Here is a 16,969-nt window from a genome sequence, read left to right as displayed (position 1 = left end):
GGAGACTGAAAGATGATTAAAATGTCATGTTGATTTTATAGAAAAATCTAATAGCTGAAAGTTGAGTCATTGAATGCTGAGAGGTTTTGTTTTTAGTCATTGAAAAATGTTAGGAGGTTGAGGCTAAAGAATAAAGAACTTAGCAAGTGAAGGTTGAAGACACAAAAAGGAGTTAAATACAGCTTTGTCTGACTGCAGAAGTGGCAACTACAACAATCACTTAACAGAAGACTTTAACAATGTGATTTCTGATTGGTTGGAGAGAGACTCAACCCCACTGAACAACTGCTTCATTTCTTCCTAGGGTAATGTTTAAGAGAGATGAAACTTTTTGGAAGTGCCTGTTGCTCTTTGATGCTACCCCTTGTTGTGAAATGGGAAGGCAGAAAGAGAATAAAAAAAAAGCTAGTTATGCAATTTTTATGTAAGAAGAGATTCTGAGTTCCTTTCCCTTCCCCTTCTTTCCCCTCTCCTCCTTTCCCTTTCCCTCCTTTCCCCTTCCCTCCTTTCCCTTCCTCTTCCTTTTTTCCCCTCCCCTTCTCTCCCCTCCTTTTCCCTTCCCTTCCCCTAATGTAAGAAGATAAAACTTCTAGAGCCAAACTCAGCATGATTAATACAATGTCCAAGTTCTGAGGTCAGGAGAAAGGACCAGGCTATCCTCAGACCGAGGCCCTGCTTGCAGAAGCCATGTTGAAGTTTAGAAGGGAGCTTGAAGATGAATATAACTTCAGCCCAGCCCTTGGTGATGTTGGGGAGGCCATGAGAGAACTTTCGGAGGTGAAAGATTCTTTGGACATGGAAGTAAAACAAAATTTTATTGATCCTCTCCAGAACCTCCACGACAAGGACCCAAGAGAAATACAGCATCATCTAAAGAAGTTGGAGGGTTGATGCCTGGACTTTTAATACAAGAAGAAAAAACAAGGCAAGATTCCAGATAAGGAGCTTTGCCAAGCTCTAGAGAAATTTGATGAATCTAAAGAAATTGCTGAGATGAGTATGTTCAACCTCCTGGAAATGGATATTGAACAGGTGAGCCAGGTCTCTGCTCTGGTACAAGCCCAGTTGGAGTATCACAAGCAGGCTTCCCAAATTCTGCAGCAAGTTACTGTCAGGCTTGAAGAAAGGATAAGAGAAGCTTCATCCCAGCCTAGAAGAGAGTATCAGCCTAAACCTCATATGAGCCTGGAGTTTTCATCTGACAATACTCAACATAATGGAGGCCTGTCCCATACTAGCACTCCTAAACCAATAGGTGTCCCAGTGGATCAACCCTGCTGCTGAGCTCTGTACAACTTTGAACTTGAAAATGAAGGTGAGTTAGGTTTTAAGAAGGATGATGTCATTACCCTCACCAACCAGATTGATGAGAACTCGTATGAAGGGATGCTCCATGGTCAGTCAGGCTTCTTCCCTATTAATTATGCAGAGATTCTGGTTGCTCTGTCTCATTAGAATGTCTTGCTAGCTGGCTCACCAACTCTTGGCCCAGGTAATTCAGTTTAATGCCACTGTTTTGAAAATGCTGCTTTAAGCACCTCCCAAGTACAAGTGGCATTGGTCAATGTCACCCAGTCCCATTGAGTGTCTTTGGTTTCCCATTGGCTACCCTGTTCTGGACATGGTAATGGATGCTATTTTCCTGTACAGTGAATAGCACATGCTTCCTGCTTGCCAAACTAGGCCAGTCCGTGGTCACAGCCAGCAGCTGTATGCACACTTCAGGGAGACATGCCTCCCTGAGGTGTGACTAGGTGACTCAATGCAGTCAGTCCATCCTAATGAAGATAACATCTATTACCTCAAGTCATTTTCAAGCATCTGCTTTCCCTTCCAAGAGAGAAATGGTCTTGCCACTCTGTGGTCTCCTCCCCAGGATCCCCAGCTCATTAAGATGTCTGATATTGCCTTAACAGCACATTGTCTTCTGATCAGAATGAATAGTCTTGAGATGTGGTCAGTAAAAAAGGCACAATGGAAATTCAAAGGCTTCTCTGAAAATCTACTGTCTTTTGTAACCATTTATAGCCTCTACTGACATACCACCAGTTTTCCTCCCCCTTTCTGTAAAAGAAAAGCCCCATTTGATTTCCGCGGGAAAGATGTCCAGGGATGCGAAAAATGTCTTTGTAGAAACATCCTGCAAGGAACCAAAAAAGTAACTTAGGCTGCCAAATCCAATGTACTTGCTCTGTAGAAATAATGTGTGAGATCATAATCTTTCTATAGGATAGCTGGGCACAGAGCTGGTACAGGAGGGAAGAGGAAGGAGGGAAGGAAGGGGCGATGCCATTTCATTCATGTGTTCCCTGTGATATTTTGGCATAGAGACAAATAAGAAAAACCCCAGGAATTATTTATCTCATATTCATAGACTGAGAAATTAGTCTACTCTATTTTTTCTCTTTCCACTGTCCCCTTGTAGTCTTTGAACACCATTTGTGCATATTCTGCCCTCAACGAGGACTAAATAATAATTTTTTGTGTGCACTGAGCAATCCAAGGTATGTGGTTCTAGTCGCTCTGTTACTTCCCTCCTCTTCTGGCCTCATTGTGTGTGTGCATGGTGCTGTGCACAGCTTTATTGGCACTCTTTTTGTAACGGCTGTAAGAGTCCTCTCAGTTGAATTCTTCAGAGTTCTATTTATATAAACTGTACAACCCTTTTCAGAGATTTAATGTGCCACTTCAGATGTGCCATGTCCATCCTGAATCATGTGAAATGAAAGACCAATTCCTCTTGCTTCATGTATAGACTATCAAAGAAAACACTGCTGTCTCCAATAAACAATGCAGACAGACAAAAAAAAAAGAGATGCTGAGATGTAATTAGATGATGTAAAATCATGGTGAGTGAAGAGCTGGCTATGTTCCTTTGCCTTGCCCAGAGAGCCAATTTAAGAATGCTTTAGTGTGTTTATTTTAGTCTGATTAGAGAGCACAGCATTGTGGTAAGTCCATAAATGACTGGACAAAGACAACCTAATGAGCTTTGTAGTTCTTTGGCTTAAAATAGTTTGACATTTTAAAAAAATGCCCTTTTAAGGATGACTGCAAGTTGAAAGAGCTTGTAAATGTTACAATATTTTGTGAAGAGAAGAGGATTTGTCTGCCTGTATCATAGTGATGATCAGTAAAAACAATTAGCTTATGAATGGAGCATTGACATCAAAGCTTGCAATCCAGAGTTGCAAGTTATTTCAAGCATATAGAGTCAAGTTGTATGCATGTATAATTTTATAACACTCAATTTATTTGCCCTTTAACATACTCATGTGTTTTCCTGAAAGATTTCTATAAGTACTTTCCCTTGTAGATACTGAGTACCTTGGGAGAGTGTGACCTAGGTTTATGTATGGATTATTTGTTATCTCTGTATTTGCATTATTATATGAGTACTTGTATTGTCATTTTTACATTACTTCTAAATAAATGGTTATGTATAAGATTTTAAGATATTATTGTGAATGACTGATGAGTGCAAATGAAAATACATTGGTGGGGGCTTAAAACGTAAAGTGGCAAGTAGGGAGATTGTATTTCTTCACAGTAGGGTTACCTCTGGCATAGAAAATTTGAACAGAACTACATGGTGGTGGTCCTTCTTAGTGAAATTACACTTGACAGTATGAGGGTAGGGTGGAATGCATGAACCAGTTCATAGAGCGAATGGATGTTCACATATCCACGTGAATGGTATAAAGTAATTTACAATGGGCATAGCTACCCCTCGCACTCATTACAGATATTTCTCCCAATGAGGCAGATTGTAACCCATTTACGCCTGCTTATGCTATACAACTTTTGTCCATGTCCTCCTATAAATTCAACACAAGGGAGTCCACTCATTGTTCTGATGACCTTACTTAAGCTCTCTTGACTTTGTGTGTATGTCAGTAGAGTAAGCCAGTTATAATCAATTGTCCTTCATCCTACATAAAGCTTTCTTTTTGCAAAAATATAGTCATTCTAGAGCTGCTTCATTCTTATTTGATTATTTTAAAGGGGAAATAAACTGAATGTTATGGAATTATACACACATACAACTTGATTCTATGATCTTATTCATTATGATTTTGTTCTGCTCAGTTGTGTGAACGTGAACATACATGAATACCTACCAAAATAGGTAAAACTATTACATTTTGTTTCTTCCCTAGAATGAAACTATAGTGAATGAATTTCTCTTGCTGGACCTGACCAATATTCAGGAGCTGCAAGGTATTTTGTTTGTGATCTTCCTCACTCTCTACCTCATCAGTTTAGCTGGGAATGGTGCCATTGTGATGATTATCATCTCTGAGCCACGTCTCCACACCCCCATGTATTTCTTCTTGGGCAATCTCTCCTGTCTAGATATCTGCTACTCCACAGTGACAATGCCCAAGGTGCTAGAGAACTTGCTTTCTACTCACAAGGCCATCTCATTTCCAGGCTGTATCACCCAGCTCCATTTCTTCCATTTTCTTGGCAGCACAGAGGCCATTTTGCTGGCTATCATGGCTTTTGATCGCTTTGTGGCCATCTGCAACCCACTTCGCTATTTGGTACTCATGAAACATCAAGTATGTCTTCAGTTGGCCACTGTGGCCTGGGTTATCAGCTTTTTTTATGCCTTGATGCATTCAATCATGACTTCACAACTGAACTTCTGCCAGTCCCATCAACTCAACCACTTCTTCTGTGATGTCAAACCCCTCCTGGAATTGGCCTGTGGAAATACAGTGCTCAACCAATGGCTCCTTTCTGTCATCACTGGCAGCATCTCCATGGGAGCCTTCTTCCCGACCCTCCTCTCATACTTCTACATTATTGGTTTTCTCCTTTTTAAGAGCCACTCCTGGAACATGCTTCAAAAGGCTCTGTCCACATGTGCCTCTCACTTCATGGTGGCCTGTCTCTTCTATGGACCTGTGGGTTTCACCTACATTCGTCCTGCTTTTGGCAGCTCCATGGCACAAGACCGGATAGTTGCCATAATGTATAGTGCTGTCACTCCAGTTTTGAACCCATTGATCTACACATTGAGGAATAAGGAAGTGAAGTTTGCTTTTAAGAAAGCCTTTGGAAGGAAACATCTTTTCTGAAAGACTGTAAGATGTATCACTATTGTGACCTCAGGCTTTCCACAACAACATCCAGACCTTCATTAAGATTTATACCTTTATCTCCACTTAAGCTGTACTCCTAGTTTCTAATTACATATCAGGAATTTGTGACATCTAGTTTTTAAAAGTATTCTAGACAAAGGAGTATGACCACATTTTAATAGTGCATTTGAAATGATTTGCACTATTTATAACTATTTATAAAGAAAGTTTGGTTTAATAGATAAGCACTAGATTTGGAATCTGAGGACCTGGATTCAAATCAAAGACCTTTTACTTACTATCTGTGTAATTTTGGGCAAGCCACTCCATCTCACTGTGACTCAGTTTCATCATTCATAAATTGAAGTGGGTTGGATTAGGTGATCTTTAATGCTACTTTCAGCCCAAACACCATATGGTGATGTGAGTTCAATATTAGTAGGGCATGCATTTTGAGTTGTTTTCCAGTAGTGTGGATGAGTTTTGTCAAGCCATTCATATTCTCTCAGTCCATCCTCTTCTAGAGCAAAACTGTGTGATTTCAAAATAGCTAGTTGGGATTATGATATAGTCTTTGTGTAATAAAATAACTAACATTTATATAATGTTTATTGAAAAGCCAGGCACTTCACAAACATCTTCTTTTATCCTCACAACAACCCTGGGAGGTGGATTTATTATCCCCACTTTACAGTTGAAGAAACTGGGGCAACTAGAGGTTAAGTGCCAGGGTCACATGGCTATTAAGATTCTAAAGTTGGATTTGAACTCAGGTCTTCCATATTTCAGAACCAGTATTCTATCCACTGTGCAGACCAACTGCTTTTAAATTCCCCTCCCCCAAATCATTTCTACCAAACTGTAGATTTGATCAAAGATATGCTCTTTAACTGTAGTCCACACAGAACCAAAACAATCAGTTGAAAATTTCAATTAGTTGGTTCCTTTGTCTTGTTGTTTAGCTATTCAGTTGTGTCTGACTTTTTGTGATCCTGTGGACATAGTATATCAATACTGTCCATGGGATTTTCATGGTAAAGATACTGGAGTGGCTGGACTTCTGGGAGCCAAGATGGTGCAGTAAACAGTAAATTGCTGTAGTTTTCCCTTATTCACCTCCAAACAACCACCCCACCATAAAATAGCACCCCAGAACAAATCTTGGAACAGCAGAGCCAGCAGAAAGACAGGGTGGGGTGATCTTTTAGCCTGGGAGACTAGGAGTATCGATAAGAAAGGTCCATCTCACTCAGGTAAAAGGGGAGTGCATTCCAGACAGGAAGCACCCCAGCAAGCCAGAAGCAAGCCCTAGCTCAGCAAACCAGTGGGAGATCCTGAGCCTCAGGGTAGTGGAGCAGGCAAATGCCAACACCAGGATCCCTGCTGCACATCAGACTCCAGCTCCAAGAATCACTGTGTGTCTTGGTACCATCCTGGGTGAGCAGGCCTACTGCAGTGGCCAGATCTCCAAATGCTTCATCATTGCCCTGGGCAGGTGTATTATGGCAATTGGACCTCATCATGCTTTGGTATCAACAGGTAAACTGCCAGATCCCTACACCCTCCAGCAGCTCCAACCAACACCCACATCATCCCTGCAGCACAGCACCAGAGGGTCCTCTGTGTGCCTCTGGGCAACATCAGTGCAACACCAGGTAAACAATTAGGGCATGCAGCCACTGGCACAAGAATCCTGGGACAGAACCCCTTTCACCCTGGGAGAAGAGCTCAAGTTTAAAAGAGAGGGGAAAGACAAAAAAGGAGAGAACGAGCAGAAAACAACAAAAAAGGAATCTGACCATAGCAAGTTATTATGGTGACAGGGAAGACCAAGACACAAATTCAGAAGAGGACAACAAGGTCAAAACACCTATGGACAAAAACCTCAAGAAAAATTGGAAGCCATCTGAAGCCCAGAAAGAACTCATGGAAGAGCTAAAAAAGGAGCTTAAAAATCATGTAAGAGAGGTAGAAGAAAAATGGGGAAAAGAAATGAGAGAGATGCAAGAGAATTATGAAAAAAGACTCAATAGCTTGGAAAACTGCTTAAAAATCAGAATTGGCCAAGTGGAAAAGGAGATACAAAAATCCACTGAAGAAAACAGCTCCTTAAAGAGCACAATTGGCTAAATGGAAAAGAAAGCATAAAAGCTAATTGAGGAAAACAACACCTTAAAAGTTAGAATTGGGCAAGTGAAAACTAATGACTCTGTGAGACATTATGAATCAATCAAACTAATTCAAAAGAATGAAAAAAATGAAAGAAAATATTAAAATACCTCATGGGAAAAATAACTGACATGGAAAACAGATCCAGGACAGACAATATCAGAGTCATTGAACTACCCAATAGCCATAACCAAAAGGAGGACCTGGACAGCATCTTTCAAGAAATTATCAAGGAAAACTGCCCTGCTGTCCTGGAACTAGAGAGCAAAATAGGCCTTGAAAGAATCCATTTATCACCTCAGGAAAGAGATCTCAAAATAAAAACCCCAAGGAACATTACAGCCAAATTTCAGAACTATTAAGTCAAGGAAAAAATACTGCAAGTGGCCAGAAGGAAACATTCAAATATTGAGGAGTCACAATCTACATCACACAGGACTTGGCAGCTGCAACATTAAAGTACCAGAGGCCATGGAACATGATATTCTGGAGGGCAAAGGAGCTAGAACTACAACAAAGAATCACTTAGGCAAAATTAAGCATAATATGTCAAGGGAAAAATGGTCATTCAATGGAATAGAAGGATTTCAAGCCTTCATAAGGAGAAGACCAGAACTAAACCAAAATTTGACCTCTAATATCAAAGCCCAAGAGAAGCATAAACAGGTAAAAAGATGAAAAAACCCAGAAGGGATTCAATAGAGCTAAACTGTTTACATTCTTACATGGGAAGATGATACTTGTAACTCTTAAAAATTGTATCACTAATAGTATATATAGAAGGAATAAACATAGATAGAGGGTATGGGTATGAGGTGTATTTGAGGGAATGACGTAAAAATGATAAAAGATAAGAATGAGGAGTATAATGGGTGCAGAAGGAAAGGAGAGGTAAAATGGGGGTAAAATATCTCACATGAAGAGGCAAGAAAGAACTATAGCAGTGGAGAGGAAGATGGGAGGAGAGCGATGGATATTGCTTGAACCTTACTCTCATCAATATTGGCTCAAAGAGGGGATAATATATACAATCAGATAAATATAGAACTCTATCTTATCTAACAGGGAAGTAGGAGAGGAGGAGATTAAAATAAAGGAGGGGGTGGGAACTGACAGAAGAGGGCAGGTCAGGGGAGGTAGTAGACAGAAGTAAAACATTGGTGATATGGGAAAGGGTGAAAGGAGAGAGAGACAAACAGGAGGAAGAATAGAATGGAGGGAAATATACAGGTTCTAATCATAACGGTGAATGTGAATGAGATGAACTCTCCCATAAAACTGAAGTAGATGGCAGAGTGGATCAAAAACCAGAATCCTATAGTATGTTACTTACAAGAAACACACTTGAAGCAAAGAGAGACACACAGAATAAAGGGAAACCTGGAAAGGTTTGTATGAACTGATGTGAAGTGAAATGAGCAGGACCAGGAAAACACTGTACATAGTATCAGCAACATCATGTGATGATCGACTATGAATGACTCCACTTTTCTCAGCAACACAATGATTCAAGACAAGTACAAAGGACTCATGAAGGAAAATGCTATCAATATCCCAATAAAGAAGTGATGTACTCTGAATGCAGATCAAAGCATATTTTTTCACTTACTTTATTCTTTCTCATGTTTTTTTTTACTTTTGATCTGTTTCTTTTTCCACATCTGTTATGAATATGGAAATGTTTTACATGATAGCATGTGTATAAACTATATCAAACTGCCAACTGTCTTCAGAAGAGGGGAGGGAAGGGAAGGAGGGAGGAAAATTTGTAACTCAAAATTTTGTAAAAATGAATGCTAAAATTTTCTTGATTTGTAATTGTGAGAAAAAATAAAATACTATTTAAAGCAAAAAAAAAAAATAGACACTGGAATGGACCACTCTTTTGATATCCTGACATATAATATCAATGTAGCACTTCAATTGCCTATGTGCTATTCTTCATTCTCACTACAGAACTGATGTTTTCCAATCATACATTTCTTTAATGTTATATTTTTAAAAAAAAATCTTAGAAAATACTGAAACAAATATACAGCAAGAAAAAGAAACATATTATAAACTTAAATATTGAAACTTAAATGTGAAATAAGAAAAAATGCATTGCCATATGCACAGCAGAACATGAGAGGATTCAAAATATACAGCAATAAATGTCCATTTCAAGAAAGACTATATAATAAATTCTATGCATTGTGTTGAGAGCTGTTCATCTTTTCCTTGCTTCCTTGTAAGTTTTCTTTTGTTCTCTGCTGTGCACTTTTTACTTTGTACTTTCTTCTCCCTTCCTCTTCCCCCATCCCAAATGCTACAATTAAGTGTGGATGTGTATATATTTACACACATACATACATATATGTCTGTCTATGTATATACACACATTCACACATACACATACATGAATATATATACATATACTCACAAAGATTTATATTTACATATGTACACCAGTACATACATAAACTTACATATGCATATACTTGGATATCTATAACCATACTCACATATAGACATATACATTCATAAGCATCTAGGTGAGACCATACTATATTTATTGATCCTCTGTTTCTCTAAGGGTTACTAACCTGTTCCTAAGTTCAAGTTTTTCCGTATTTTTACAAGTCCACCAACTCATTATTTCCTACACCATAGCAATATTCTAACCTTATACTATCTAGTTATTTTAAATAATCCAAAACAATGCTGACAAATACGGCTGACACATGATGCAGTTTCACTATTTTTTTCTCTTTTGATTAAATCTGCTTTAGTCTTAACTTTATCTGAGATCATGATTACCACACCTGCTCCTTTTTTCCTATCAAATTCTATTCCTGATCTTTATTTTATATTTGTGCATATCTCTTATTTCCTATCCCTGCTGACTCCTCTACTTTACTTCTACTTTCTACCCTGCCCTCCTATTGCTTAACCTACCTCCTCTCCAAGGATCTCTCCCTTATCATCCCATTCTCATTAATCTAAACACCCTTCTATACCCACCTTTAAACTATTCCCTCACTCTCCCCTATAAAGTTCCTTCCCTTATCCCCTCCCCCCTCCTTTAGTGTTTTCTCTGTTTCTGAATTTAGAAGATTTTTATACATATATAAATATGTATGTATGTATGTATGTATGTATTGTTCTCTCTTGAACTCATTCCTGATGAAAGTAGGTTTCTGAAACTACCAGCTCTCTTTCCCCACCATCTAATTCCTCTATGTTGGTTCTTCCTCTCACACCTCATTTGTATAACCTCAATTAGTAAAAATGGTTTTACTTTTTAAAATCATATCATACTCAGATCTACCTCAATTTTTCTTATGAACTACCTAATTACTAATAACAATGTTAGACATACATTTTAAATTTCCTCATATAAAAGGTGAACGGTCTGTCCTTATTGAGTCCTTTTGATATGTACCTTATATTTCTCTTGGCTCTTGTATGTCAAATCTTCTATTAAGTTCAGGGCTTGTTTTTTTTTTTTTTGAGAAAAAATAAGTTTTATTTTCATAGGTAGACAGAAAATGAGTTTTGTAAAGGCCAATGTTATTAAGAATGGAAAGAGAGAACAAGAATTGAAATAATATTATTTGTTGATCCAAGGAGATCAAAATTCTCAATAGAGAAAAATGCTCTTACAGCTCTTTTCTTTCTTTTTTTTAAATAAATTTATTTATTCCACAAGATTTTGAGTTCCAAATTTTCACCCCATCTCGCTCCTCCCCCCACCCCAAGATGGCATGCATTCTGAATACCCCTTCCCCTAGTCTGCCTTACCTTCTATCATTCCCCACTTCTCTTATCCCCTTCCCCTTCTATTTTCCTGTATGGCAGGGTAGATTTCTGTATCCCATTTCCTGTATTTCTTATTTCCCAGTTGCATGTGAAAACATTTTTTTAAACATGTGTTTTTAAAACTTTGGGTTCCAAATTTTCTCCCTTTCTCCCTCCCCACCCACCCTCACTGATAAGGCAAGCAACTAAATATAGGTTATATATGTTCAGTTATGTAAAACACTTCCACAGTAAACATGCTGTGAAAAACTAACTCTATTTCCCTTAATCCTATCTCGCCCACCCATTTATTCTATTCTTTCTTTTGACCCTGTCCCTCCTCAGAATTATTTGCTTCTGATTACTCCATTTCCCCATCTACCCTCCTCTCTATCATTGCCCTACTCTCTTGTCCCCTTCCCCCCCCCATTTTCCTGTAGGGTAAGACAGATTTCTACACCCAATTGAGTGTGTATGTTATAACCTCCTTAAGTCAAATCCTTTGAGAATAAGATTCACTCATTCCCTCTCACCTTCCCCTGTTTCCCCTCCACTGTAAGAGTCTTTTCTGTTTTCTTGTGAGATAATTTACCTCATTCTACCTCTCCCTTTCTCCTTCTCCTAGTATAATTCTCTCACCCCTTAATTTTATTCTCCAGACATGACCCCTTCATCTTCAACTCACCCTGTGCCTTCTATCTATCTATCTATCTATCTATCTATCTATCTATCTATCTATCTATCTATCTATCTATCTATCTATCTATACATACATATAATTCTTTCCCTCCAACTACCCTAATACTGACAAAGGTCTCATGAGTTACAAATGTCATCTTTCCATGTAGGAATATAAACAGTTCAACCTTAATAAGTCTCTTATGATTTCTCTTTCCTGTTTAGTTCTTCATGTTTCACTTGAGTCTTGTGTTTGAAAGTCAAATTTTCTATTCAGCTCTGGTCTTTTCATCAAGAATGCTTGAAAGTGCTCTATTTCACTGAATGACCATTTTTTCCCCTGAAGGATTATGCTTAGTTTTGCTGGGTAAGTGATTTTTGGTTGTAATCCTATCTCCTTTGCCCTCCAGAATATCATATTCCATGCCCTGCAGTCCCTTAATGTAGAAGCTGCTAAATCTTGTGTTATCCTGATTGTGTTTCCACAATATTTGAATTGTTTCTTTCTGGCTGCTTGTAATAATTTCTCCTTGGCCTGGGAACTCTGGAATTTGGCTACAATATTCCTAGGAGTTTTCCTTTGGGGATCTCTTTCAGGAGGAGATCAGTGGATTCTTTCAATTTCTATTTTGCCCTCTGGTTCTAAAATACCAGGGCAGTTTTCCTTGATGATTTGTTGAAAGATGATGTCTAGGCTTTTTTTTTGATCGTGGCTTTCAGATAGTCCAATAATTTTTAAATTCTCTCTCCTGGATCTATTTTCCAGGTCAGTTGTTTTTCCAATGAGATATTTCACATTGTTTTCTGATTTTTCATTCTTTTGGATTTGTTTTACAGTGTCTTGATTTCTCATAAAGTCACTAACTTCCAATTGTTCTATTCTAATTTTTAAGGAAGTATTTTCTTCAGTAATCTTTTGGACTTCTTTTTCCATTTGCCCAATTTTGTTTTTCAGGGCATTCTTCTGCTCATTGACTTTTTGGACTTTTTTTTGCCATTTGGGTTAGGCTATTTTTTAAGGTGTTATTTTCTTCAGTATTTTTTTGGATCTCCTTTAGGAAGCTGTTGACTTGTTTTTCATGGTTTTCTTGCATCACTCTTATTTCTCTTTCCAGTTTTTCCTCTACCTCTCTTACTTGCTTCTCAAAATCCCTTTTGAGCTCTTCCAAGGCCTGGAACTGATTCATATTTTTCTTGGATGCTTTGGATGTAGGAGTTTTGACTTTCTTGTCTTCTTATGGTTGTATGTTTTGATCTTCTTTGTCACCAAAGTAAGATAATATATAGTCTGACTCTTTTTCTGCTGCTTACTCATGATCCCGGCCAATTAGTTGAGTTTTAAACACTTTGTTAAGATTTGAGTCTGCTTCCAATGTGGAGAATGTACTGTCCCAAGCTGCAGGGGGTTGTACAGCTGTTTTCAGAGTTACTTCTAGGGACCTGTAAATTTTCAGTTCTTTCAAGGCAGTATGATAAGGGGTGAGGTGTTTCCTCTGCATTGCCACAACAAGCTCCACCAGGCCAGTACTTCTCCTCACCCCAGGACCACCCCTCAGAACTGTGACCCAGATCCAAGCATGGGCAAAGCCAGAGATTCCTGCCTCAGCACTGGCAAAGAGATCACTGAAATCTCCCTCTGATCATCCACTTGATTCCTCCTCAGTCTGTGGGCTGGAAGCTCAGAAAGCATCTGTGGCCCATGCTCAGGACTTGTGGCTGAAACCTAGCTTCTCTCTCTCACCACAGTCACAGACTTTTCCCATTGACCTTCTAACTTGTCTTTGGTGTTCCTGGGTTGAGAAGTCTGGAAACCACCACAGCTGCCTGTGATTCAGTCCTCTGAGGCCTGCTCCAGGGTCACTGTGACCTGCACACCCAAGCCGAATTGCAGTCCTCTCCCCGCCTGGCACGATATACTTTCTGATCAACCATCCAAGCTGTCTTTGGCTGGAAATTTGTTTCACTCTGACTTTTTGTGGGTTCTGCTGCTTTAGAATTTGTTTAGAGCCATTTATTATAGGTATTTGGAGGGGTTTGGGGGAGAGCTCAAGCAAGTTGCTGCTTTCCATCCGCCATTTTGGTTCTGCCCCCCAATCTCTTACCACATTCACGGCTTTTTTAAACACAATCCTAAACAGTCTATCCTTGTTGACTCCCTTGTAATATGTATCTTATATTTCTCTTGGCTCTTGTATGTGAAATCTTCTATAAAGTTAAGGTTTTTTTTTTTAAACAAAATCCTGAAAGTCTGACAGTTCATTAAATGTCCATTTGTTTTTCCCATTCAGGAGTATGCTTAGCTTTGCTAGGTATGATATTTTCAAGATCCCCAGTTCTTTTGCTCTTCAATATACAGTGTTCCAAGACCTGTGGTCTTTTAGTGTCACTGGTGCTAGGTCCTGTGTGATTCTAATTGTGGCACCTCCATATTTAAATTATTTTTGTCTTGGCTACTTGTAATATTTTATCCTAGAAATGTGGGTTTCAGAATCTAACTATGATATTCCTGTGTGTTTTACTTGTAGGATTTCTTTTGGTTGGTGATAGGTGGATTTTTTTTCTATTTCTACTTTCCCTTCTTGTTCTAATGCTTCAGGATAATTTTCTTCAATTATTTCTTGTATTATTGTATGAAGACTTTTTTTTTTGATAATAGCTTTCAGGTAGTCTGATTATTCTTATGTTTTCTCTTCTTGATCTGTTGTCCAGATGAATTATTTTCCTTGTGAGATGTTTCACATTCACTTCTATTTTTTCATTCTTTATATTTAGTTTTATTATTTTTTGGTCTTTTATGACTTCACTGGCTTCCTCTTGCCCAGTTCTGATTTTCAAGGCATCATTTTCTTCCTTAAGATTCTTGATCTCCTTTTCTAATTGGTTGACTTTCTTTTCATAATCTTCTTATTTTTCTTGGATTGTTCTTATTTATTTATTTAGTTTTTCCTCAATCTTTTTTCATTTGATTTTAAAGTCTTTTTAAAATTCTTCTATAAATTCTTTTTTGGGCAGGTGACCATTTGATGTTACTCTTTGGGGGTAAAGAGGGTTTCTTTGCTTCAGTATCCTCCTCTGAACATGAACCTCCATCCTCTGTATACACATAGTAGCTTTCTATGGTTGGATTCTTTCTCCTTTGCCAGTTCTTTTTTTTAAAAATATGTAACAGCTTATTTTTTGTCATCATCGCTAGTCCTAGGGTACAGGTGATGGTGCCTCTGGCTTCTTATCCTCCTTCAGTTTTCCCTTCTGGCCTGGAACTGAAACCAAGACCTCCAGGCTCTTATAAATGCCCACAGCCAATAGTGTCCCCGCCTCATTGCTTCTGCACTCACCCAGTGTATTTTGGTTCCTTATTGACCAGCGCTGACTCTCTGCAGCATATCTGGGCCTGGCAATCCTTGTTAGCAGAGGTTCTCTCCATCTTCCCTGGCTTAGATGCCAAACTCCCCTCACTGTCCCAGGGGTAAAAGTTCCTGTGGCTGGAACTTTATACCATTTTGCATATGCAATCACTGCTCATAATATGCCTTAATCTATTTACTTCCAGGCAACTTTTTAAGACTCAAAGTTATATGGCAGGTGCAGATCTGCACTGGAAGAGAGTTTCCTCATTGCAGGTTTACTATAGTCATGATATTTTAGGTCTGAATCAAAATACAAAATCTGTATTTTTATTTCCTTTGGGGTGATCTATCATTTTGATTACTTGGAGATTATAGTACTCTTAAAAATTTTTTTTTTTATTTTTAAGCAATTGGGGTTAAGTGACTTACCCAGGGTCACACAGCTAGAGTCAAGTGTTTCATCTAAGGCCAGATTTGAACTCAAGTCCTCCTGACTTCAGGGCCAGTACTCTATCCACTGCACCACCTAGCTGCCCCAGAGATTATAGTATTCTATGAGTAGCAAGAATACAGTATTAGTAGAATATATCTATACCTATGCCTATACCTATACTTATACCTATATCTATATCTACATATACACACATACATACATATATATGTATATGTTACATGGGTATGTATGTATGTACATATACATACACATGCATACATATACACATGCATACATATAGACACACATATCCATATACAGATACACACACATATATGTATATGAGATGTGATTTTCTTCCAGGTAGAAGTTTAGGTTCTTGAAATCCAGTTTCCCAGAGGCAATCCAACTAGCTCTCTTATTTTTATTTAATTCTGAATCTGGCACAATTCCCACATGTAATATCTGTTCAAAATATATATGCTGACTGATCATGTTTACAAGCTACCTAACTAACTGCATATCATAAAGTGGACATAAGGAATTCTTCATCCATTCTTTTTTTTTTTTTGTGAAAAAGGTAGACCAGACACACTTGAATTATTCCTTATCTGATTTTGGAGGCTCTACATATTTTGGGATTTGACATAATAAGTCTAGTATCACTGTAAACAGGAGCAAGAAGAGGACCATGAGAAATTCTAGGGAATTTGTCTTATGTTTAGATACTTTTCTCGTGGACATCCTTCAAAACAGTGACTTTTTTTTTGTAAGAAAGCAGTTTGATACTTCATTGGGTATTACTATCAAGAGATTGTTTATGATCTTGACATATACTAAAACTTGTCAAAGAAGAGCTTTTAAGAAGACACTTTACTCTGTCAAAATTTTTTTTTGTAGTTAGCAAATAATATAATAGTATCTTATTTTCTTTGTACCTATCAGCAAATTCTGTGTTTGTAAAGATACAGTCTTCTGTAAAATATTGTTTATGAAAGCCTATGTATACCCTTCAGATATTTTCATTAATGATGCCCTTGATTAAAATAAATTATTCTTATAAATACTTTCTAGAGATGCAAAAGAAGATATATGGATTTGTAAATACTGATATTCTCTCAGTCCCCAATAAGGTCTCAATAATATTTGTGACTTGTTTTGCCCTATCCCAAAAACATTAATATAATCATAATATCATAAATCGAGAGTTAGAGGAGACCTTGGTAATCATCTAGTTAAACTCTTTCATTTTACAGGTTAGGAAAATGAGGCCCAGAATGAATGAATGAATGAATGAAAATCTTTCAAGCACTTAATATGTGCAAAATCACTGTGCCAAGTGTTGGGGATATTGTTGTTGTTGTTCTTTGTCCTTCATTTTCAAAAAGGACCATGACATCAGGAAGGTGATGGCATGACTTGCAAGTGAATGAGAGAGAGCATTGTGCAAAGTCATCAGCCTCACTTTCACC

General features: G+C 38.0%; 1 protein-coding gene and 1 pseudogene across 1 annotated transcript; both read left to right on the top strand.

The window, feature by feature from the left end:
* Window positions 1-594: 594 nt before the first annotated feature.
* Window positions 595-1,455, top strand: LOC114053648 (annotated as a pseudogene).
* Window positions 1,456-3,628: 2,173 nt separating this feature from the next.
* On the top strand, window positions 3,629-5,087 carry LOC114053544 (olfactory receptor 12D3-like). The gene is made up of 2 exons (XM_027876652.1): window positions 3,629-3,634; window positions 4,161-5,087. The coding sequence occupies exons 1-2, from the start codon at window positions 3,629-3,631 to the stop codon at window positions 5,085-5,087; spliced, it is 933 nt and encodes a 310-aa protein (XP_027732453.1).
* Window positions 5,088-16,969: the final 11,882 nt, after the last annotated feature.

Source organism: Vombatus ursinus, unplaced genomic scaffold (assembly GCF_900497805.2).
Source record: "Vombatus ursinus unplaced genomic scaffold, bare-nosed wombat genome assembly UNPS02014811.1, whole genome shotgun sequence".
NCBI lineage: Eukaryota > Metazoa > Chordata > Mammalia > Diprotodontia > Vombatidae > Vombatus > Vombatus ursinus.
The sequence above is the reverse complement of the archived record's forward strand: the minus strand, read 5'-3'. Positions and strand labels throughout refer to the sequence as shown.